The sequence below is a fragment of the Rhinoderma darwinii genome, chromosome 1 (genome assembly GCF_050947455.1).
Source record: "Rhinoderma darwinii isolate aRhiDar2 chromosome 1, aRhiDar2.hap1, whole genome shotgun sequence".
In the NCBI taxonomy this organism is placed as follows: Eukaryota; Metazoa; Chordata; class Amphibia; order Anura; family Rhinodermatidae; genus Rhinoderma; species Rhinoderma darwinii.
Window position 1 is genome coordinate 83,026,277 of NC_134687.1, and position 24,340 is coordinate 83,050,616.

Here is a 24,340-nt window from a genome sequence, read left to right on the forward strand (position 1 = left end):
TGATTTAGGCCATAACTAAACAGATTTGTCTAGGTAAGCTGGTAGTCAACCACTACAGGAGCTGCAAAACATCCTTATTGGTTTTTCACCCAGCTTTCCTAGTAGCATATACAAAGTCAAGTCACATTATTATGACCACCTCCTACTTTCGATGTCGGCAGTGCGTAGCCCATGAAGGATGTGATGTGTCGTGGGCTGGCTTGGTGGATACATAAGGTGTGCGATAGACTGTCTGAGGACATATCACTCATTGTTGCCATGGGTAAAAGGGGCGATCTATCAGAGTTGCAAAAAGGGATGATTATTGGCTTTCGGGCCAAGGGTGGCAGTATTTCTCAAGCAGTGAAGCTTGTGAACCGTTCGCGTGCTGCTGTGGTGAAAGTGTATCATGAGTGGACAAATGGCCCCATTGGGAATAACCGACATGGAAACTGCAGAGCACCACATGCCATGGATGTGAGAGGTGAACGTCGGCTATGAAGGTGCACGGTGGCTGAACTAGACGCTACAGTGGAGCAGCTCACCATGAAAATCAACCAGGGGGCTACCAGACGTGTGTCTAAAACAACAGTTCAGCGAACCCTACTGCGTATGGGGCTCTGAAGCAGACGGAGGGTCACTGCTCCTATGCTAATAAAGGTGCATCAGAATAAGAGGCTTCAATTTGCACGGCAGTATCGGAATTCGACCATTGATGATTGGCAGACGGTTACCTTATCCGATGAGTCACGTTTTCTACTTCATCGAACGCTTGTCAGGCGAGAAACATCAGAGAACAAACACCCTGCAACCATTGCTGGAAGAACACAAGCTGGTGGCGGCAGCGTTATGTCTGGGGAACTTTTTCATGGCATTCTCTGGACCCACTCATCCATGTGGAAGGCACTCTGAACCAATTTGGGTATGAGTCCATCGTTGCAGATCATGTCCACCCATACATGCTGTTTGTCTTCCCTGGGGCAGATGGAATCTTCCAGCAAGACAATGTGAGCATGACCAAGACTTCCAAATACTTCCCTGGCCCCCTAATTCGCCAGACTTGAACCCAATTGAGCATCTGTGGGACCACCTTGATCGTCTTGTTCGCTCTATGGATCCTCCCCCACACACCCCCTTGCAAATGTGGGATGCACTGCAGTCAGCATGGCTCCAGATACCTGAGCCAACCTACCAGCACTCTATTGAGTCACTCCCAGCCCGTCTAGCTGCTGTCCGTGATGCACACGGCGGTTACTCTGGATATTAGCTGGTGGTCAAAATAATGTGACTCGACTGTGTACGTATATTTTGGCAGAATAGAATTCTTAAAGGGAATGTGTCGGTAGAATTTTTTTTTTCTTTCAGTTAAACTGTTAGTATATAAATGATTACACATTGTTTGAATTTTGTACAATTTTTCACAAGTCAGGAAATATTATAAATTAGATTCTAATTTATAATATTTCCATGTGCTGGTCACTAGAGGGAGCAATTCCCAAAATTGCAGCATTGGCATGTGGTAAAGCAACCTCATTGCTTTATGCTGCAAATTTGGAGTAGACACACTCGCTCTAGTGTGCTCACACAATCCCCCCTCCTTTATCCCGGCTAGTGCCAGGAGAAAGGAGGGGGTTGAATGTTCAAATCTCCTACACTGTGTGCCACCATTTTCTGCGGGAATGCACAGTGTAGGAGGATTAGATACAGTAGTAATCAGACAGTATAACACTAACATACATACACAAACAAACATAACTTACCTGCTCCTGCCGCCTCCGCTCCTAGTCCTTATGTCTGCGCTGCCTTGAACATATGTCCGGAAGCCGCGACCGGAAGTCGTCATCTTACCGTCCAGCCGCGTCTTCCGGTCCACATGAAAATGACGCCGTATGTCGCTCTACCAAAGACCTTCCTTTTGGTCTGTGTGGGAGCGGCGCATGCGCCTTTCCCACACAGACGGCGTATGCTATAGTGAATGGAACGGCTCCCGTTCGCATTCTCTATGGGGACGTATGTGCCGTATTCCATCTCTGTATGTGTCGTTAATCGACACATACAGAGATGAAAAAAAAATGGCAGCCCCCATAGTGAAGTAAATGTAAGAAAAAAGAAAAAAGTACAACACAAAAACCCAAATAAATAAAATTTATTTTAATAACATACTAAAAGCAATATTATATAAAAAAAATAATTTCGTGACACCTTCCCTTTAAGAACTAAGCGGAAGAAAGCCAATGGCTGGGTCTGGTCCTTAGGTTTCATCTGCTGCTAGAAAAGCTGGGTGAAAACCAATCACCGTGGTTCAGGACTAATTCATAGTTGCAGTTTTTTCTTTTTGGCAAAACTTTTTTTATCTTTATTTTTATTTCAGGCATGGAAATCTGGTTGAGTATTCTTAAAGTGAATCTCCACGTTTTAACACATGCCATTTTTAGGTTCACCTTTCTATAATGATTAATTTCTTAATATATCTTTATAGCATTTGGAGCCTTTCTGCCTGCCACCCACACTAGGAGGAGCTTACTTCATATATTATTAGATTTATTATTGAGTTCAATATGTAACTTGCATATAGTAAGTTCCTATGCTAACCCCAGAGATAGCTGAAAATAAGCTGAATTTCATTAATTAACTCTGCATCAGGCTTTAAACCTCTGTATATAAAAAAGGGAACTTTAATGGGGGAGTCAGAGGCGAAACCGCAGCAAGAAAAAGCATGTCGCTTTTTTTTCCCAGCGGTTTCCACGTCAAAATCAGCGTAAAAAAACTCTGTGTGAACTGGGCCTAACTCTCATAAAGATATTTTAAGAAATTACAGAAATTAGCACAGAATTTTAGACCTGTTTAGATTTTCCTTAAAAATGGTGTTAAAGGCAGGGCATTCACTTTAGGAATATAATCTCATTATATACAAAGTAGATTGGTATTTGGTATACATTAAATTTTTCTGAACATTCTATATGTTTGTATGGCAATAGTACACTGTATAATGCACACTTGTAGTAAGTCTTCAAAATGTGCTGTCGTAAAAGAGCAAAAAAAGGAAAAATATTCTGCATTCAGTACTGTGCATTAAATTATCATTTTAATAAATGCTTTAGTCACATGATCCTTAAAGAGGCTCTGTCACCAGATTATCAAATCCCTATCTCCTATTGCATGTGATCAGCGCTGCAATGTAGATAAGAGTAACGTTTTTTTTTGTTTTTTTTAAAACGATCATTTTTGGCTAAGTTATGAGCAATTTTATATTTATGCAAATGAGCCTTTCTAATGGACAACTGGGCGTGTTTTCTCTTATTTCCTACTGGGCGTGTATTGTGTTTTTAGCAACTGGGCGTGTTTACTTCTTTCACTGCACAATCACACTGTGCTGTGGATCATGCTGGGCTGGAACAATGAGAAGTGTAGGACACTGATTGGTCAGCGTCATACACTCCTCTGTACAACACCTAGTTGGTAAAAGTAAAAACATGCCCAGTTGTCCATTGAGAAACTCATTAGCATAAATCTAAACTAGCTCATAACTTGCTCAAAAATGATCGTTTTTCAAAATAAAAACCACTGCTGTTATCTACATTACAGCGCCGATCAGATTATGTAGCAGATAGGGCACTTATAATCTGGTGACAGAGCCTCTTTAAGATCCTTGTAGCAAATAATCTAACCATGTTTTGCCCTGAAATTCCTCAACAGTACATAATTGGAGGACTCCTTTAATCATGTATATAATCCGATTACAAGTAATTCAGTTTTGTCCTGTTCTTATAATGAACTTGTACGGGTGACTCAAGAACCCTATAGTTCTGTCAAATGAAAGTCATGTAGATTGATCTTGGTCACTATTAGACCAGTATTACTTTCAGTAAATTGTGTTACCACTTGTGCAAGGACCTAGTTTTATAGACGATTTCTATAACCTAGTTGATTATGTTATCTTTTTCCAGACATGGAGATGTTTTAATCATGGACTGTTGGGGATACTGAAAGAGGTTCTTCACTTAGATTTACTATTACAAAAATATGATTAATGCAGCAGGCAGGGGGAGAGAAAGGTATTGGTTACACCTTGCCAAGCCTCATTGCCCCCTCTCTGCCCTCAGTTCACTGGCAATTTGAATTTGAGACATACTAGTTGCTAGGGACATGCTGAGTGACAATCCCATTGCAGTACATCCCTAGTAACCAAACTGTCAAACATGATTGTGCTGATCAGCTCAAAGTGGTATTGGATGTTTAGGGCTTGTCCACACATAACAGAAGTGCAGCAATTCAGCAGAAACTAGCAGACATTCCGCTGCGGAAAAACCACACCATTTCTTGCATTTTTTACGGGTGTGGATTTTGCGGCATTTTTTTCTCAATGCTGGGAGGTGATGATATCTCCTCTGAAAACGCAGCAATTCAGTCCACTTTCCGCAGCAGGAATTGGCATGCTGCAGTATGAAAAATACGCACCGCAGGTGAATTTCTGCTCTGAAAATTCTACGCAGCGTGTGGATGAGATTTGTTAAATCTCGCCCACTTTGCTGCTACCGTATTCTGCTGCATATTTTTCATTCCGGACGAAAAATATGCAGCAATTCCGTTACGTGTGGACAAGCCCTTACTGAATGCAGAGATGGGAAAAGGAGTTTGGAAGCAGTCACTTCATGCCAATCCTCATCTCAGTCTGTACTATAAGAATTTTCTAAAACATAAATCTAGTGGAGAATGTCTTTAAGGAACAGTGGTAACATTTAGAGCCCCTGCATGTCCTTAAAATGTATTCAACTTTTCAAATCTGCAGAACATTCACAGCTTCACTGTTTGACTATAAGCTGTTAACAGAGTATAGTGTATACATATATATATATATATATATATATATATATATATATATACAGTACTGTGCAAAAGTTTTAGGCAGTTGTGGAGAAATTCTTCAAAGTAAGAATGCTTTCAAAAGTAGAAGTGTTAATAGTTTTTTTTAAGAAGTTAAAATGCAAAGTGAATGAAAAGAAGATAAATTTACATTAAATCAATATTAGATGTGACCACCCTTTGCTTTCAAAACCGCATCAATTCCTCTAGGTACACTTGCACACAGTTTTGTAAAGGACTAGCCAGAGAGGTAGTTTCAAACATCTTGGAGAACTAACCCCAGATCTTCTGTAGATGTAGGCTTCCTCAAAATCTTCTATCTCTTCATGTAATCCCAGACAAACAATGATTTTGAGATCAGGACACTGTGGGGGCCATATCATCACTTCCAGTGCTCCTTGTTCTTCTGTATGCTGAAGATAGTTCTTAATGACATTGGCTGTATGTTTGGGATCATTGTCCTGCTGCAACATAAATTTAGAGCCAATCAGACGCCTCCCTGATGGTATTGCATGATGGATAAGTATCTGCCCGTATTTCTCAGAATTTAGGACATCAATAATCCTGAGCAAATCCCCAACTTCATTCGCTGAAATACAGCCTTAAACTTGCAAGGACCTTCCACCATGCTTCACTGCTCCCTGCAGAAACACATTATTGTACTGCTCTCTAGTCTTTCGGCATACAAACTGTCTTCTGTTACAGGCAAATATTTAAAATTTTGACTCATCAGTCCAGAGCTCCAATTTTTCTGCACCCCAGTTTCTATGTTTTCATGCATAGTTGAGTCGCTTGGCCTTGTTTTCAATCTCAAAGGTATTGCTTTTTGGTCACAATTCTTCCATGAAGACCACTTCTGGCCAGACATCTCCAAACAAAAGATGGGTGTACCTGGGTCCCACTGGTTTCTGTCAGTTGTGAGCTGATGACACTGCTGGATATCTTCCAATTTTGAAGTAAAGTAAGCATAGCCTGTCTTTGATCTGCTGCACTAAGTTTCTTCGACTGACCACTGCGTCTATAGTCCTCAATGCTGCCCGTTTCTTTGCCCTTCTGCAAAAGAGTTTGAACAGCACATCTTGCTTTGAAATCATAGCCTGATGCAGTATAACTATCTTGTGTCTTGTTGCTGTGCTCAGTCTTGCCATAGTGGACCTGTGACATGAAACTTTCTTCCACAACCTCACCTCTGTATCAGAGTTTGGCTGTTCCTCACACAGTTTTAAGCTTCCTACACAGCTGTTTCTGTTACAGTTAATTTACATATGAAAACTACCTAGAAGAATTGATGCTTGTTTGAAGGCAAAGGATGGTCACACAAAGTATTGATTTGATTTTGATTTATCTTCTGTTTGTGTACTTTGCAGCATTTTTGTACAACTGCCTAAAACATCTGCACAATACTATGTATGTATATATATATGTATATATATACATATGCAGCCAATTTATTGTCTGGGTCCAGGTCTAGGGCTAACGATCTATTAGCCCTATTAATTCTCTATAGTTTCAAGTCTTTGTATAATATGGTGGTGGCTTATTGACTGTAATTAAATATTAATTTCTCTCTCACAATCTTGCATGACCGGTGTTTTGCTGTGTTGCATGTGTTTGATTTCTATTCAGTCTACTCGGATCCATTTTCCCAATGCCTCGTGTAATCTATGCTATGGCGGAGGATGGGTTGCTTTTCAAATCTCTAGCTCAGATCAGTCCCAGGACGAAGACCCCTGTAATTGCCACCCTTTCGTCTGGTGCAGTGGCAGGTGAGATTGCTCAGGAGTAAATAGCACAAAATCATTGGAACATTTAATGTAGATTATATACAGTGAGATCACAGTTTGGTCTTTATGTTTGTTTGTACTGACTCACTAAACCTGTCAACATTTTTTAATCCATTTCATAACCTGAATCCACTTTTGAAATCTACTTTATTCTTTGTCATTGAAGAAATTTTAACCAAGTACCCTTGAAAACCACATGTAGTTAAAAGATTGAATATTTTGATACAATTTTAACCATAGATCTAACTTATTGAAATGATTCTGTGGTAGTCAAGGGTAAATGATTTTTCATTGTTTCTTCAAACGCTCTCACTTTGGGCTTGCTGACTTTACACCCGTGTAGTTCTTTAGCGCTAAAAGCTGCTTTTCAACATCCATCATTTTTCTATTCTAGCCTGCTGGGCTCTATGTTTCCTCTCCCCCGAATTCTGTTTGCCATGGCAAGAGACGGTTTACTATTTAGATATCTTTCCAACGTGAGTCAACGTCAGTCACCAGTTGCCGCCACACTAACAGCTGGTGTGATTTCTGGTAAGATGTGAAAAAGAAGATCTCTGGAAAATGGCTCATGGTGGTTTGCATGCAAGTTTATCAGTGGGATCTGCTTTGTGTCTTTCTTTGCATGTAAGTCAGGGGTGAGCTACTGGTTTAATGTAAGAGGTAAAACTATCATCGGAATTGCTTTGATACTGCAATAATTAATAATCAATTTATAAATGTTCTTCCATTCTTTTTATTTATTGATTTATATATGCATGAACTACATGGGATGTGTGGTGTAAATATTAATAGCCCTGTGCAAAAGAGGCAAGCATTTTGTGGATTGAACCAACAACCATGAATCTGATGTCATCGATTCATAATAAATGACATCACTGAAGTTTGTTGGTCAGTAGTTCTGCTTAAAAATTGGTTGCCGCAATGGACCTCTGTTACGAAAGGCAAACAATGTGAGGTGGAGGTGCTGTGGCTTCACAGTGCAAATCAAGTTAAATATAGGACCCAATAAAAGTATAGGGTGCCACCTTATGCAAAAAATGGGCATCTTCTAAATCATGTGACACTGAAGACGAATTTCTTCAATGTAAGCAATTCCTCATTTTGCCTTTTGAAACTGAAGTCCAGTGTGTGTAGTCTTAAGACATATTTACTCTTTTCACAAACTTGTGGAATGTAACACATTTGTTGTCATCATTTCCATCTCTCCTTGAGTCACTAAATAGACCTTTCATTTTTTGCCAGCAGAAAATCTTATAAGAGTGAATTTCCCTTGCAATTTTCCAGGCGTTGAAATGAGGAATTTGGAGTTTGCTAATGTTTGGCATAACCCAAGGAATTGCTATTGTCAAATTCTACACCTTTATCCATGAATAGCCAGAGACCAACAGCAACAATAATAATAAAAATAGTATAGAGACTTTCAAAATTATTTAACACAAATGTTAAAAGTGCTATATCCCAGACTATAAAGAGAGTAATTTTTGAGATACAGCTTTTATGTATCCTGTATACATAGAACCTGTATCTTGCTGTCAAAGCTGATTCTGTCAGGCCAGTAGGACTGATTCCTTATCAGAAAGCAGGTCCTGCATGTCTCTAACATGCAGGATCCAGCTAATAACGAACACATTTAAGTTCATAAAGAGACATGCAGGACCAGCTTTGACTGAAGCCGTCAGTACAGTTGACCTGACGGAATCGGTTTTGACAACAAGATACAATTTCTTTGTATACAGGATACATAGAAGCTTTATCTCAAAAAGTAACACTTTTTTTTAATAAAAACTATTAAAAATTGTTTAAAATCAAATAAAACATTGATTTATTAAAAATAAGGTTGCCTTCAAAAGTATGCATAGCCTTTAATGAGTCCTAGTGCTTCTATCGCCTCTTTTATTTTCCCTTAATTACTTTCTGAACTATAATATTGACCCACTTTCCTACTCTTCCATCTAGTGGATAGATATGCTATGGGTGATGCCATGTACTCGCTTCTGACATTCTCCACAGTTGGGCCATCATGTTTTGCCTGGAGACTCTTTGAATATTTATTATATCCCAATATGTATGGCTGGCAGTAATTGGAGGTCCATGGACATCCAGGAGAGGTGTTATATGAAATGTTGGATGCTGCAAGTTTGTACTTATGTGATAATAATCGTTCTTATTGTATATGCACATCATGCTATGTTTGCCTTTGTTACAGAAAATTTACTAACACAAATAGTAACCACAGAAGCCGTTGTTACTGAAATAGTAACTGCAGCACAAAAGAAGTACAAATATATTTATAGTATTAAAGTAAATATAATCGTTTCCTTGTACAGGTAAAAACACAGCATGGTGATTATCTATACATATAAATGGTACTTGATGAGAATGACTAATATTTGGGTTGGAGTTAATTTGCATGTATTTTGTCCTTTATGCTTTTCTTATGGTATTTATTTGGAATTCCAAAAACTATGATACTTATTCCTTTGTTAATCGGTTATTCAATAATATGATCGTATTTCCATGCAAAAGAAAGTCTTGCAGATGGAAGTGACAAAGACACAGAGATGGCATTGTCTTACCAATTGCAAAATAAATCTGAAATGTTCTGATCACCACTCAAGGTCCTTTTACATGGTCCGATATAGGCCATGAAAACGAGACAGCTCGTTGATCGGCCACTCGTTTTCTCCTTTCACAAGGAGCTATAATCGGTAATATATGGGGATGAAATGGTCGCTAGTCGGCAGGACATCTCCCTTATAAGATGTTTGCTCGTTCATTGGCTGATCATTGCCCTGTTTACACAGAGCAGTATGCCTCTAAATATTTGTACACTTATTACTTGACCTACTGTTATATAACTAGGTGGAGCTAAAACGTGTGAATTTTTTTCCTCATAGCTATAATGGCGTTTCTGTTTGACCTAAAAGCTCTGGTTGACATGATGTCCATTGGAACACTCCTTGCCTATTCCCTTGTGGCCGCCTGTGTCCTCATCCTCCGGTACAGTACATACCATATTGATTAACATCTCAAAATGTTGTTATAGAAGCCATCCATACTAGAAGTAGTTTTGTTTCAATATTACAGGGGTTGTCTCAACAAAGACAACCCTTTATAGAATGTGGCCACAATGGGGGGTTTAAGCTGATTGCATAGGTCCTGTTCCCAGGACCCCTGACAAACAGCTGATTTTGTGGGGAAAGCCATGGCAACCAGGCATTTCCTCTGCAGTGGGCACAGCGAAGGACATACAGTATTACATGGCGGCCGTTCAGATAAATTGCCGTCCTTGTAATACAAGGACGGCTATAGTCCGCCAGAATGGAAGGAAGATGAAAGAAGCCGGTCGTTTAGGCTCATAGCGGGGTGTACTATGCGAGGTATCCCCTTTTATGATGTCCATATGTCCTAACAGAGCATAGGAACAGGGGTTGTCTTGCGTTACTTATTTTCCATCAGGTTTTCCTAGCATTTTGAAGGTCGGCATAGTGTAGTATGCTGAGCTAATTTATTCACTAAATTCACCTGATGGACACCTGGAGAACCTGTTATAAGTTAATGGGTGGAAAAAACAAAAACATTCATAATGAATAATTTCGAACCTGTCATGACAGATATATCAATGGGTCATAATGGCTCATAATAGATCGTAATGTATCAATCATATGACTACAGTATACAGCTGTGTGTAGTTTATTGTTTCTCGAAATGAAAGGGGTCCATATTGAACCTGGTAAAAGACGCAATTAAAAATAGCTAGCATCAGGCTGTAAAGTCTATCTTCATCTCAAAAATGATTGTTAGGGTCAGACTGGCCCACCAGAGAACCAGAGAATTCCCAACCCAGGCTCTGACACAATAATGAGTCAATGATTCTTGTCACAGTAGAATTAACTCATTTCAGTTGCGTTAGAGATCAATGGAAGAAGCCCAATACCTCCACATGCTGTACTACAGCTGTGTTATCCTGCCAAATTGGCCTTAGGTTTCCAAGGAAATGAAACATTCTAACATGCAAAGAAAAGCAGAGGATTTTTGCTTATTTTTTACAGTTTATTTTTTTTTGCCTAAAAAAGGTCCTGATTTTCTTTTCTGTCTTGTTGGATAATGTACTTAATTATATTTACAGAACTGCAGGGAGATATCAGAAAAGATCCTTCACTCAGCTGACAGTCCCATTAAAATACATAGGGCAAGAGGTCTTTTCTTCAGTACAGTCATGACAGATGACCGGAAATATTGACCCATATTGTCTTGTTTCCAGCACTTTTTGTATTGGGTCTGCAAACTATCAGTGAGAACTTTAGCAGCGAAGCTGAAATTGGCTTTTGCTGCACGACCATATGTCAGTCCTTAGCTATTTTATCCATTATATCAAGTCCCTCGCTTTCTTCTCCTTAGTGAATTTGCCTTAACTGGCCTTACAGCTGTCCAGAGCTGTAGGAGATACCTACATCATGAAAATATTATTGCTGATTTAGTCTACAGAGATAAACAACGGAACATTATTCATTTGACATTATAACATTATTTGGTATTTGCTATGAATATGATATACACATTTAAATGCAGATGTAGCAGAGCTAAATTATATGTGCAATTATTTGTTATATGATCCAATATATTATCTTAAAGGGGTTGTCTCATGAAGACAATTCCTTTTTTCAGATTGAAGGCAGCCTGGCAATAAGCTGTTTTCATTATAAAAAGCCTCAGCGCGCGGTATATTGGAGGGGAAATATAGTATTACATACCAGCATTCAAGTGAAAGGCTGTCCTTGTGAGGGTATGTTCATACGGCTTATTTTCTGGCGTTTTTTGGGCCGTAGACAGACAAAAATGGCTGAAAAATCGGATCAGAATGCCTCCAATCATATGCCCATTGATTGCAATGGGAAAAACGGCGTTCTGTTCCGATGGGCCATTTTTTTACCCGGCCGCATAAAAAAACGGCTGCGAAAAAGAAGTGCAGGTCACTTCTTGGGGCGTTTTTGTAGCAGTTTTTCATAGACTCTATTGAAAGCAGCTCCAAAAACGCTGCGAAAATCGCGAGTGGCTTAAAAAACATCTGAAAATCAGGAGCTGTTTTCCCTTGAAAACCGCTCCATATTTTCAGAAGTTTTTGAGTTTATGTGTGAACATACCCTGATATGTGGATGGACCAGAGAAGTAGACTTTTTGCTAGCAGCTCTCCACACTGGCTAATAGACCAGGTCACCCTCACCTCTATGACATCCATGTACCCTAGAAGGGCTTATGGAAAGGGGTCGTAAATTATGGAAGAGTCTACTTAGGCACTTGTCTCAACTTTTTAGAGTAAAAAAAGTCTTTATTCTATAGTTTTATCATGTATTGTTGATCTTTTAGTGCATTTACACTGTACAATTATCATTACGATCGTTTGGAAGTGAACAAATAGTAACGATATTTGCCCAGTGTAAACGGGCCGTATTACATGACCATGTTCTTCAGCATCTTTCGTTTACTCAATACCATAAAAATAAGTGGTTATTGGAACTTCTGAGAAACAAGTATCAGTTTTTCATTATATTCTGTACATGGAAGGAGTTATTATGCAACTATAAATCAGAAAGCAATATATTTATTAACGCAGATCTGCTGGTCTATTCTAAAAGAGGGACAATGGGACCTCAGTCAAAATTAGGGAAATAATATGCATACAACTGTACTTGTTTGACGTTTGCAGATCATTCTACCTAGCGTTTAACTAATAAAGACTGCAGTTTAAATATGTAGTATAAGACGCCTGACTTCCATACATTTTGTGTACAATTTCAATGTATTATTCTCTATATAGGTACCAGCCCGGCATTGGTTATGAGATGCCTAAATGTGTTCCAGATAAAGAAATGCTGTCAGCATCAGAGAGAGAATCAATGATGAACGAATCCCAAATTATTATCCTACAAGAACAGGGATTTAGCTTTCTCTCCCTCCTGCATCCCCCCAGCCTACCAACAGAACAGTCCGCCTCTGTGGTTAGCCTACTGGTGGGACTTCTTGGTAAGACGCTATTAAGTATATAACAACTGTATGTGTCTGTTTTAGGATTCTGTCATGTTGCCCCTACCTAAGATTTTCCTTTGTCAGCTAATTTTAGAATGCCCTAATTGGGTATTTTGAGGTAATAGGAGGAGGGTTCCAATCATAAGACCCACAAGCCTTCTATTCTTCTACACAGGGTAATGTGGCATTCAACACTACATTTCTGGGGCTACCAGAAGTAGGAACCCTAAAATTAGTAAATCATAGGGGAACTAGCAAGAGAAAAAGGGGTTTGATCTGTCACGTTGCTGTACAAGCTGTCGGCCAGAGGTGTTGCTTGAAGCTCTTGAGCCCCGATGCTAAATCTTTACCAGACCCCCCAAAAAATCATGTGCCATTTATAATACTGGTGTCCTCCTATGTGGTAGAGGGGCCATTAGGCACTGTTAGACACCAAAGCAAGGTGCAACTTCAAACTTACTGCTCGCTATAGGTATGCCCCTGCTGCATGCAGTATGTTATAGTGGAAGACGTGTTGGGCAGGCTTACATGTTTTGTTTTAATAGAATATTACGGTGCCTGTGTTTAATTCTAGTCAAGATATTTTAATTACCATGCAGACTTGATTTCTGCTTCTCCTGCCCGCCATTCAGTGATGGCAGCAGTCTCTCCACAGATGGGGCATCATAACCATTTGCATAGATTTTTTACATTTTATAATGTTTTGTCTTCTTTTTGTTCCATGGTTTCGATGCCGGTCATATTGTTAAAAAGAATAATCCTTTTATAGGGATTTCTTCCAAGTTTTCTGAGTTTAATTTTCCCTAAGTAGCAAATCGACCTATGTCTGCAGTGATACATCATTTGCCTTGTATTGCAGTATATTAAGGCAGATTTGTTGATGGCAAAGCTGAGTGACAAGTAGGTGTAATGGAAGCCATTAGTACTTGTCACTAGAAAGAACAGTAAGGGAAGAAACATACATATTAGCTTCCAGATAACATAGCATGAGTACTGGGCAGTGAAGATCAGCTCTTCATAGTTTACTAAGAAGGTCTTGATACCCACCCCATTTATTACATACTAAGATTGCTGTACTCTACAGCACAGGAAAATGTATTGTATAAAAGTAAAATGTTAACTTCTTATATGCCACATTAGAGAATTTTGATGTTATAGTGGGGGTCTCCTGCTTGGGAACTTGAAGCTTATGCAGAGAGCCCTGTGGATGACACCAGAATTTCCATTGAAAACTATAGACGCACATTGTACATTGACTTCAGTATTCTCTGAATATTTTTTTTGGGGGGGAAATGTACATTTAAATTGCAGTACACCCGTATGTATAAAAAATGCTCACACAGACATCTGGCAGGGGGAACTCATCCTCATGAAGAGGAACCACTAATCGGAAATGGGGTTCTCCAAGCTAGACAGCCCCTTTAATATGTAAATTATATAATAAATGACATCTTAATTTTCCTCTGATCTAGCACAGTAAAGCTTCAATGCATGTTCTATAACTTTCTAATATTCTGGGTTTATGTGGGATAGATATTGAAGTGAATAAGTAGAGAACTTAAGACTCTTTTTCTGTGTTTTTTTGCAGCATTTATAATTTGTGCACTGAGTGTCCTTACAACATATGCAGTCCAAGCCATAGGCAACCTGGAGATATGGAGTATCCTGCTTCTTGCTTTATTCTTTATACTGATCTTACTGATTGTTTTCATCATCTGGAGACAACCTCAGAACCAACATAAAGTCGCTTTTATGGTAAACGTTGCTTGAGTATAGTTTGGAATCTGTATGTTGTAGCCTGATGTTAGAAGTCTGTATAGAGAAAGAAAATGATGCTGGATGCAAGTATTATTTTAGAGGCAATTAAAAATTAAATTTTAATATGGAAATTTTGGTGTATACAGCAGCAGTTGGGCACCACAAAATAAATTGTTGATCATGCACAAAGTCACATTTTTATTAAATAGTGGGGGAAGAGTGAAAAATTACTTGACCAGAACCCACAAAGGACCCAGTATATGTCTTATGCCCTCTTGTGCTGTTTGGCTCATGTTAGTGATTTACTCTATGTCTAGGGACTAATCCACAGCGGCAATTTCTCTATCTGTTCCGTTTTATTATAGTAGACATCTAGTAAAATAGGTATTACTGTATAATGCAATTTCCTTTTTACTTTTCTCCGACTAGGTTCCACTACTACCATTTCTGCCAGTTTTTAGTGTCCTGGTAAATGTTTACTTGATGGTACAGCTGAGCGGTGACACATGGATACGATTTAGTGTTTGGATGGCGCTTGGTAAGAAATATTAGAATTTGACTCTATAAACTCATTGGAATATTTTTACCTTAATGTATATTATTAGTTCATATTTCCATCAAAAATTGTCCCATAACAAAAACAAAGAAATCGTCTTAAAAGAGAACACCAATGAAAAGTTGAAAGCTTGGTTTTTCAGCAATCTTTGATATTAACTTTGTTTATTTGCTGACTCTTCTCATGTCTGTCCTCTTGGTCAAGTGGCAGGAGATGGCTTGGGGTCAGTTATCAGACGTCAGCTCTCGTACCTGTCACTAGCTATCTAAAAATGACAGTCATTCAGGGGCAGGTTGAGCCCTGCAAAAAAATCTAAAAGTGGTCTCATTTTGTAGGGGATATTTTTCGAAAATTTACCTGGGGTGCAGAATTTTTAGTTCGTAGCATATCAATTTCGATTACAGATTTTCACAGTGCAGTTCACCCCTTTGAGCCCCTTCCCTTCACAACCATTTTTCTGATTTTCACTTTTGTTTTTTCTTCCCCACATTCCAAAAACTATAACTTCTTTATATTTTTTCGTCGACATAGACGTATGAGGGCTTGTTTTTTGCGGGGCGAGTTGTAGATGTTCATGACACCATTTATTGTACCATATAACGTACTGGGAAACTGGCAAAAGATTCTTTGTGTAGTGGAATGGGAAAAAAACAGTGATCCCACCATTTTTAGGGGGGTTTTGTTTTTATGGCATTTACCATGCAGTAAAAACTACATGTTAACTTTATTCTGCGGGTCAATACGATTACAGAGATACCAAATTTATATCGTTTTTTTTATGTTTTACTACTTTTACAATGAAAAAACTAATTGTTAAAAATAAAATAATTTTTTTAACACCACATTCTGAGAGCCATAACGTTTTATTTTTCTCTCGATTGAGTGGTGTGAGGACTTATTTTTTGCGGGGCGAGCTGTAGTTTCTACTGGTACCATTTTGGGATACATGAGACTTTTTGATCACTTTTTATTAAATTTTTTGTGTGAGATGAAGTGACCAAAAAACTAAGATTCTGGCGTTTTTATACTTTTACAGCATTCACCGTGTGAGTTAAATAATGGTATATTGTAATAGTGTGGACTTTTACAAACATGATGATACCAGAAATGTTAATTATTAAAAAAAACTTTACATTGTGTTTGAGGGAATATTTTTTTACTCTTAATATATATATATATATATATATATATATATATATATATATACATATACATACAAATGTTACTTAACTGTATTTAACTTTTTTTTATTAGTCCAACTAGATGTCCTGAACCAGTGGTCGTTTGATCTCTGGTACTATATATTTCAATGCTAAAGTATTGAGGTATGTCGTTATTTTGCCAGTCCCCTTTCAAGCCCTGCCGGAGGCCTACATTAGGCCCCCAAGCTGCCTTGACAAACATCAGCAGCCCGCAACAGTGGGCCGTCGAAGGGGGCTATCTCCTCGTTCTAGCTTCTTAGATGCCGCGATCACAATTGATCGCGGGATTTAACCCCTTGACGCACCTTGACGTAGCGGTACGTCATGCATTACAATGCTTTAACGCACCGGGCAGTACTGGTGCGTAATGGATGTTAGCTGTCACCCTGTCACCCTTTGACAGGGTGACAGAACTGTGCCATCAACTGTTTATGACAGTTGATCGGCACAGTAAGACGGCAGGGGACCAAGCACAGCGGTCTCCTGCCGGCGAATGCTGTGATTGGTCAGTCACAACAGACTGACCAATCACAGCTCCTTGAGAACGGGTATGTAATGGAGCTGGCTCAGAAGTGTCGGGTGTCGGCTGTATATTTCTGCCGACACCCCACTATAACGGCCAGGACCGGAGCTAGGCTCTGATCCGGCCGATTAACTCCTTAGTTGCAGAGACCATCTAAGTGGTATTTAGCCTGTCTCCACCCTTGACAGGTGCCGTGTACGCGGGTGTCAGCTATTTGCCATAGCTGACATCCTGCTGTAACGGCCAGGACCGGAGCTAGGCTCCGATCCGGCCGATTAACCCATTAGATGTAGCAATAAAATGCTATCGCTGCATTTAGGTGGTTAGATCGCACCCGATGGTTTCTGTGGCAACCGATGGTAACAATGTCCTCCTAGTACGGAAGTGAACACCGTAAAAAAATAAAATAAAAAACAATTCCAGAATCGCTGTTTTTTAGTCACCACCCCTCCCAAAACAGAATAAAAAAAGTGATCAAAATGTTGCATGTACCCCAAACTTATACCATTAAAAACTACAGCTGTCCCGCAAAAAAACATGCTCTCTCACAGCTTTTTTGCAGGAAAAATGGCTCTCAGAATATGGTGACACAAAAATAAAATTATTTGAAACAAAAGTGATTTTATTGTGCAAACGCTGCAAAACATTAAAAAAAAAATATACATTTGGTATCGCTGTAATCGCATCGACACGGTGAACGTCGTAAGAAAAAATAAAATACAAATAATCAGAATTGCTGGTTTTTGCTTACCTTGCTTGCATAAAATTTAAATAAAAAGTGATAAAAAAATCGCATGTACCCCAAAATGGTACTAATGAAATCTACAGATTGTCCCGCAACAAATAAGCCCTCACACAGCTCCGGTGGAGAAAAAATCAAAAAGTTCTGGCTCTCAGAATATGGCGACGAAAATGTGCAGTGTTCCAAAAGCCGATAAGATTGGGCACCATTTATCAGTGCGACACCAGCCACATATCTATGAATTATTATTTATTTACCGTATTATTATACCACCCTATTATGCCCTGATGTACTCTGCCCAGCTTACATATGCCTCCACATTATAAACTGAAATATTAGCAAAACTTCAAGCAGAACTATGACCAAGCAAAATCTGCGCTCCAAAAGCCAAATGGCGCTCCCTCCCTATGTCCACATATTGGGAGAACCCACTTAACAGTTTGCAGTATTTGTCTTCAGTGGCACGAACTGGGCACAACATATTGTGCACTAAAATGGCATATCAATGGAAAATTGCAATTTTCACTTTGCACCATCCACTGAGCGTTCATTTCTAATAAAAAAAAAAACCTGAATGCCTTGGGGAGTGCAGTTTCCAAATTTGGGGTCACACCTTGGGGGTTTGTTTTACTATTTGACCCCAGAGCCCTGACATTGTGGGCCAATTTTGTAATAATCACCAAAATAGACCTCACATGCGCATGGTGCTCTATTACTTGTCATGAGTCCAGGGAAATGATAAATGCCTTGAGGGGTGTAGTTTAGAAAATGGGGTCACTTCTCAGGGTTTTCTACACTACGCTGGAGCTCTGCAAATGCGACATGGTGCCCGTTCACTAGTCCAGAAAAATCTGCACTCTAAAAGCCAAATGGCGCTCCATCCATTTTGAGCTCTGTCATGTGCCCAATCAGCAGTTTAGGGCCACACATGGGGTATTGCTGTACTCGGAAGAAATTGGGTAACAAATTGTGTCCCGTTTTTTTCTCCTATTACCCCTTGTGAAAATTAAAAATTGGGAACAAAAACTATGTATTTTTGGAAAAAATTTAATTTCATTTTCACTGCCTAATTCTAATACAATCTATGAAACACCTGTGGGATCAAAATGCTCATTATACCCCTAGATGAATGCCCTAAAGGGTATAGTTTCCAAAATGGAGTCACTTCTCATGGGTTTCTACTGTACTGGTACCTCAGGGGCTCTGCAAATGTGATATGGTGCAGAGAAATCAATCAAACAAAATTTGCATGACAAGTAGTACCATTCTGAGCCCTGCGGTATGTCCAAACAGCAGTTTATGACCACATATGGGGTTTTTCCGTACTCGGGAGAAATTGATTTACAGTTGTTGGGGTGCTTTTTTTCCTTTATTCCTTGTGAAAATGAAAAAATTCAAAATTTTAGTGGAAAAATGTTGAATTTCATTTTCACTGCCTAATTCCAATAAATTCAGCAAAAAGACTGTGGGGACAAAATGCTCACTATACCGCTAGATAAATTCCATGAGGGGTGTAGTTTCCCAAATGGGATCAATTTTGCGGGGTTTGCACTGTTTTGGCCCCTCAGTGGCTTTGCAAATGTGATATGGTGCCGCAAACCATTCCAGCAAAACTTGAGCTCTAAAAGTAAAATGGTGCTCCTTCCTTTCTAAGCCCTGCCATGTGTCAAAATAGCAGTTCATTACCACATATGGGGTATTGCTGTACTCGGGAGAAATTGCTTTACAAATGTTGTGGTGCTTTTTCTTCTTTATCTATTGTGAAAATGAAAAAATCGGAGCTAAAACTACATTTTATTAGATAAAATGTAGATTTTCAATTTCACGGCCTAATTTCAATAAAGTCTGCAAAATGCCTGCAGGGTCAAAATGCTAACTATACTACTAGAAAAATTCCTTGGGGTGTAGTTTCCAAAATCGGGTCACTTTTTGGGGGTTTCCACTGTTTTGGTCCCACCAGGGTGTTGCAAACACGACATGGCACTGAAAACCATTCCAGCAAAATCTGCGCTCCAAAATCCAAATAGTGCTCCTTCCCTTCTGAGCCCTGTCATGGGTGCATACAGCAGTTTATTACCACATATGCGGTATTGCTGTAATCGGGAGAAATTGCTTTAAAAATGTTGGGGTGCTTTTTCTCCTTTATTCCTTGTAAAAATTAAAACGTTCTAATTTTTTTCACAACAAAAGTCGATTTTTATTTTTATAGACTAATTCCAATAAGTTTAGCAAAAACCCTGTGGGGTCAAAATTGTAACTATAGCCCTAGACACATTCCTTGAGGGGTGTAGTTTCCAAAATGGGTTCACTTTTTGGGGGTTTTCACTGTTTTTGCACCACAAGACCTCTTCAAACCTGACATGTTGCCTAAAATATATTTTTTTAAAAAGGAGGCTCCAAAATACACTAGGTGCTCCTTTGCTTCTGAGGCCTGTGTTTCAGTCCATTAGGACACTAGCGCCACATGTGGGATATTTATAAAAACTGCAGAATCTGGGCAATAAATGTTGAGTTGGGTTTCGTTGGTAAATCCTACTGTGTTACAGAAAAAAAAGTATTACAAAAGAATTTTTGCAAAAAATATGAACATTTTAAATTTCACCTCTACGTTGCTTTAATTCCTGTGAAACACCTAAGGGGTTAAGAAACTTTCTGAATGCTGTTTTGAATACTTTGAAAATGGGGTGATTCATGGGGACTTTCAAATATATAAGGCCCTTAAAGCTACTTCAGAAGTGAACTGGTCCCTGAAAAAATGGCCTTTTGAAATTTTCTTGAAAATGTGAGAAATTGCTGCTAAAGTTTTAAGCCTTGTAACGTCCTAGAAAAATAAAAGGACGTTCAAAAAATGATGCAAACATAAAGTAGACATATGGGAAATATAAACTAGTAAGTATTTTGTGTGGTATTACTATCTGTTTTACAAGCAGATACGTTTAAATTTAGAAAAATTCTATTTTTTGCAAATTTTCTCTAAATTTTGATGTTTTTCACAAATAAATACTGAATTTATTGACCAAATTTTTTCAGCAACACAAAGTACAATATGTCACGAGAAAACAATCTCAGAATCATAGATAGTGCCACACGGCCCCTCTGTAGATAGTGCCCCATGGTCCCCTGTAGATAGTGCAACACGGCACCCCTATAGATAGTGCCACACGGCGCCCTGTAGATAGTGCCGCACGGCCCCGTGTAGATAGTGCCACACGGCACTTCTGTAGATAGTGCCACATGGACCCCTTGTAAATAGTGCCACATGGCCCCCTGTAGATAGTGCCACAGTGCCCTCTGTAGATAATGCCACAGTGCCCTCTGTAGATAGTGCCACACACCCCCTGTAAATAGTGCCACACCCCTTGTAGATAGTACCACACACATCCCCTGTATATAGTGCCACATACACCCCATTGTAGATAGTGCCACACACCCCCTTTGTAGATAGTGCCAGACACTCCCGCTTTATAGATAGTGCCACACTCCCCCCTTTGTAGATAGTGCCACACAGTCACCCTCTATAGATAGTGCCATACTCCTCCCTTTATCGATAGTACCACAAAGCCCCCTGTAGGTGGTGCTCGGGTGCCACCCGAACAAATAAAAAAACCTTATACTCACCTAGCACCGTTCCCGCAAAGAACGGAGATCCACAGCCTCCTCAGTCCTGCAGCATACTAGGCGCCAAGACGGGATCCTTGTGGAGGCCGGCGCGATCCCAGCATCTTATAGGCTACAAGCCTAATGTGGCCTTTCGCCTAGTGAATGGCAGAGCAGGACACAGATACAATTGAATATGACAGTCGCAAGTTGCCGGGGCACGTCTGGGAGAGTAATTTGCTGGGAATGTCTCTGTAAATTCGGGACAGTCCTGGCAAATTTGGGACTGTTGGCAGCTATGCCTTTGTTAATATAAAGTTTAGTGTACAACTTACTTTATGTATTATATTTTTATCCTTTAATTTTTACTATTCTTGTTTTGAAGGTTTTCTGATTTACTTTGCCTATGGCATAAGAAATAGTGTGGAAGGAAAAACAAAAAAACATGAAAAAGATGAGGAAGATGAAGACTCAGAAAACAGTGGAATTGAGGAGAAAATGGCAGGAAAGGAAAATGAAGAGGAAAATGCAAAAGAAAGTGATCATTTTATTTTGCACGAAAGGACAAGTGAATGCTAGTGATACACGGCACTGTGAGAAGATATAAGATGCATTATTCATTCAAGCAGCACACTGCACCTGTATTAGGTTATATTATCCGATATTTGATATTAAGTACTGTGTGCAATGTGCTGAAATGCCAGAAGATCGGAGTGAGATAAAGCTCTGCTCTATGGAGCCATGTGTTCTCCCGAAAAACAACACATTTCTTGATTTTCCATGTCTCCTAAAACAGTGAGAGGCGTTTGAGGCCTTGCTGCTAAATTGCTTTATTTTGTATCTACACGTCTTAATATGTATATGCTTCTCAGTGATTGCACCTAGTGTCAAAAGTCCAACCAGAAACCTCAACCTGAAACATTTTATTTCTATTGGGCGATAGGCCACATTCCTGAATTTCCTTTTAATTCACTGAAATACAAAATGTAGTTTATCTTTTTTATTTTTTTTGGAAGATCAATGGCAGTTATAATATCAGCAGCCATTTCTTGGGAAAGCTTCTCAATGGACATGGTGTCTTAATATATTGTGGGTCAACATACATCACCATCAATGCATTGGTTCTTTGAGCTCAATGGTCAAGCAATGGATATAGCAAAGATCTACTACAAACAAAAACTATCAAAATGATTCATAACATTTTTTTTAAAGCACCTTGTGGGGATATCCATAAGAGATTGTAAGATTGACCTGTGAAGATCAATCCCCAGAATGCATTGCATAGGAATGTATATTGCTGTTGTTTGCCTTTTGTGTATGGTTGGTAATGTGGCATCTGTAAAAGAAACTGAGATGTAAAAACTGCTTTACGTGCTGATTTACTGAGCGTTTGCAAAGTTAATATCTTATTGGCTGCCATAGTTTGCAGTATATCTGTGCACCATGTTCATTGAGAATGTTGCATGATGTTTCTCTCATATGATCCTCGCTGAACATATATATTACTCTATGCAGTCTATAGGACATGCTGTACATATATATATATATATATATCTGTAGGACAGAAATGGCCGGGCTGCTTAGCCTGGCGTCATTCCTTTTACCATCTGGACACCCACATGACATTGATTCTTTACATCAATTGAAGGTAAAACAGTATAACAATACTATAAAAGCTCAGGGATATGCAATGTCGAGATAAGCATTGTGGTCATAGATCAGTCCAGAGGCTTTACTTGTACACAGGAGAGTGACAGGCACACTGTGTATTTTAGTATTCCCTTAACTAAGGGTTTTTGATGTAGTTGGGGAACTAGATTATTAATATTTTATTTAGGATTGGTTTCTATAATACTTGCTTTGCAAAGTAATTGTTTATAATCTAATTGTTAGCTGCATTTCAATGTTCTTCTTTTATACATTGTTAACATTATGTGACAATATTATAGGTTCTAGCAAAAACCATGAAACGAAAACCATTACTTGCACATCATAGCATCGTGGCAGTAATTTTGAACCAGGCTCTTCAAGTGTATCCCCGTATGGTTCACAATGTTTCCTCCAGAACCTCCCACTCAATACAAATAAAGTGCATTACCTACAATATTTCTTGTTCCTACACATTTCACCCCTAAGTCTAGATTGCTTTATATCCTGAAGCTTCATTACTTCTTCTGCAGTCCTGTAATGCTTCTTGTTGTCTCAGAGGGAGTAACCTAAAACTAGCCTCTGTAGCATGAAGGGGCAAATTATTGTAGACTTCCGTATTTCTAACTTATGTTCTCAAAAGGTGGACACCCAAACAGGAAGCCAGTGGTTGCTAGGCAACCTGAAGTACAATACCATATAGAATGCACTAAAGGTGAATTTTGCAAGTTGATTCAAGCAAAAGTATGGAGTATTAATTTTGAGTATTCAGTTGCTGCCTCGGGGCTAAGCTTTTACCTCATGGCCCACTTAGTGATTTTTTTAAGCAATGTATGCAGTGGATACCGATTAAAAGTCAAAGAACCCATGCCCTTAGGGTATGTGCACACACACTAATTACGTCCGTAATTGACGGACGTATTTCGGCCGCAAGTACCGGACCGAACACAGTGCAGGGAGCCGGGCTCCTAGCATCATACTTATGTACGATGCTAGGAGTCCCTGCCTCGCTGCAGGACAACTGGCCCGTACTGAAAACATGATTACAGTACGGGACAGTTGTCCTGCAGCGAGGCAGGGACTCCTAGCATCGTACATAAGTATGATGCTAGGAGCCCGGCTCCCTGCACTGTGTTCGGTCCGGTACTTGCGGCCGAAATATGTCCGTCAATTACGGACGTAATTAGTGTGTGTGCACATACCCTTAGACAGTCAATGGTCAAGATCTGATAACAAAGGAAAACAGATTTTTTTTTCTTAGTGTTTCCTATTGTTTGTTCATGCTGTTTTGTGTATTGTGTTAATTTTGAATTTTGTTATTGTCCTGTACAGTAGATAGTATTATTTACAAAGTATTTGCAAACTACCAGTAAAAAAAAATGTCAGCACAAATAAACAATATTTTGTCGAATACCATTTTGCTGATAGTTATCTAGTGGTCTATATATCTATATACATATGTCTATACATTTATTCATAGTCTAACACTGTTACACTAATGGCCCTGAGCGCTAATTATCACATTTAAAAAATTGACATAACTCAATATATTTTGTATTTTATACAGTTTGCTAAATCTGTAAGAGCTATGCTTTTCTACTATAATAAAACCAGGGTTTATCTTTTTGTACACATTTGTATATTTGTTCTATTTCTTATATT

At 39.1% G+C, this 24,340-nt stretch overlaps 1 protein-coding gene across 2 annotated transcripts in view; it reads left to right on the forward strand.

The window, feature by feature from the left end:
• Positions 1-23,602, forward strand: part of SLC7A2 (solute carrier family 7 member 2) — a 44,275-nt gene extending 20,673 nt beyond the window's left edge. Inside the window, exons 6-11 of one of the 2 annotated variants that reach the window (XM_075860132.1) lie at positions 6,469-6,608; positions 9,524-9,626; positions 12,445-12,650; positions 14,242-14,408; positions 14,841-14,949; positions 21,417-23,602. In XM_075860132.1, the coding sequence (XP_075716247.1) occupies positions 6,469-6,608; positions 9,524-9,626; positions 12,445-12,650; positions 14,242-14,408; positions 14,841-14,949; positions 21,417-21,610 (919 nt within the window). In that variant the 3' untranslated portion in view covers positions 21,611-23,602. Of the gene's footprint in view, positions 1-6,468; positions 6,609-7,020; positions 7,158-9,523; positions 9,627-12,444; positions 12,651-14,241; positions 14,409-14,840; positions 14,950-21,416 lie in introns of both variants that reach the window. The other variant, XM_075860133.1, reaches the window with a different exon arrangement.
• Positions 23,603-24,340: the final 738 nt, after the last annotated feature.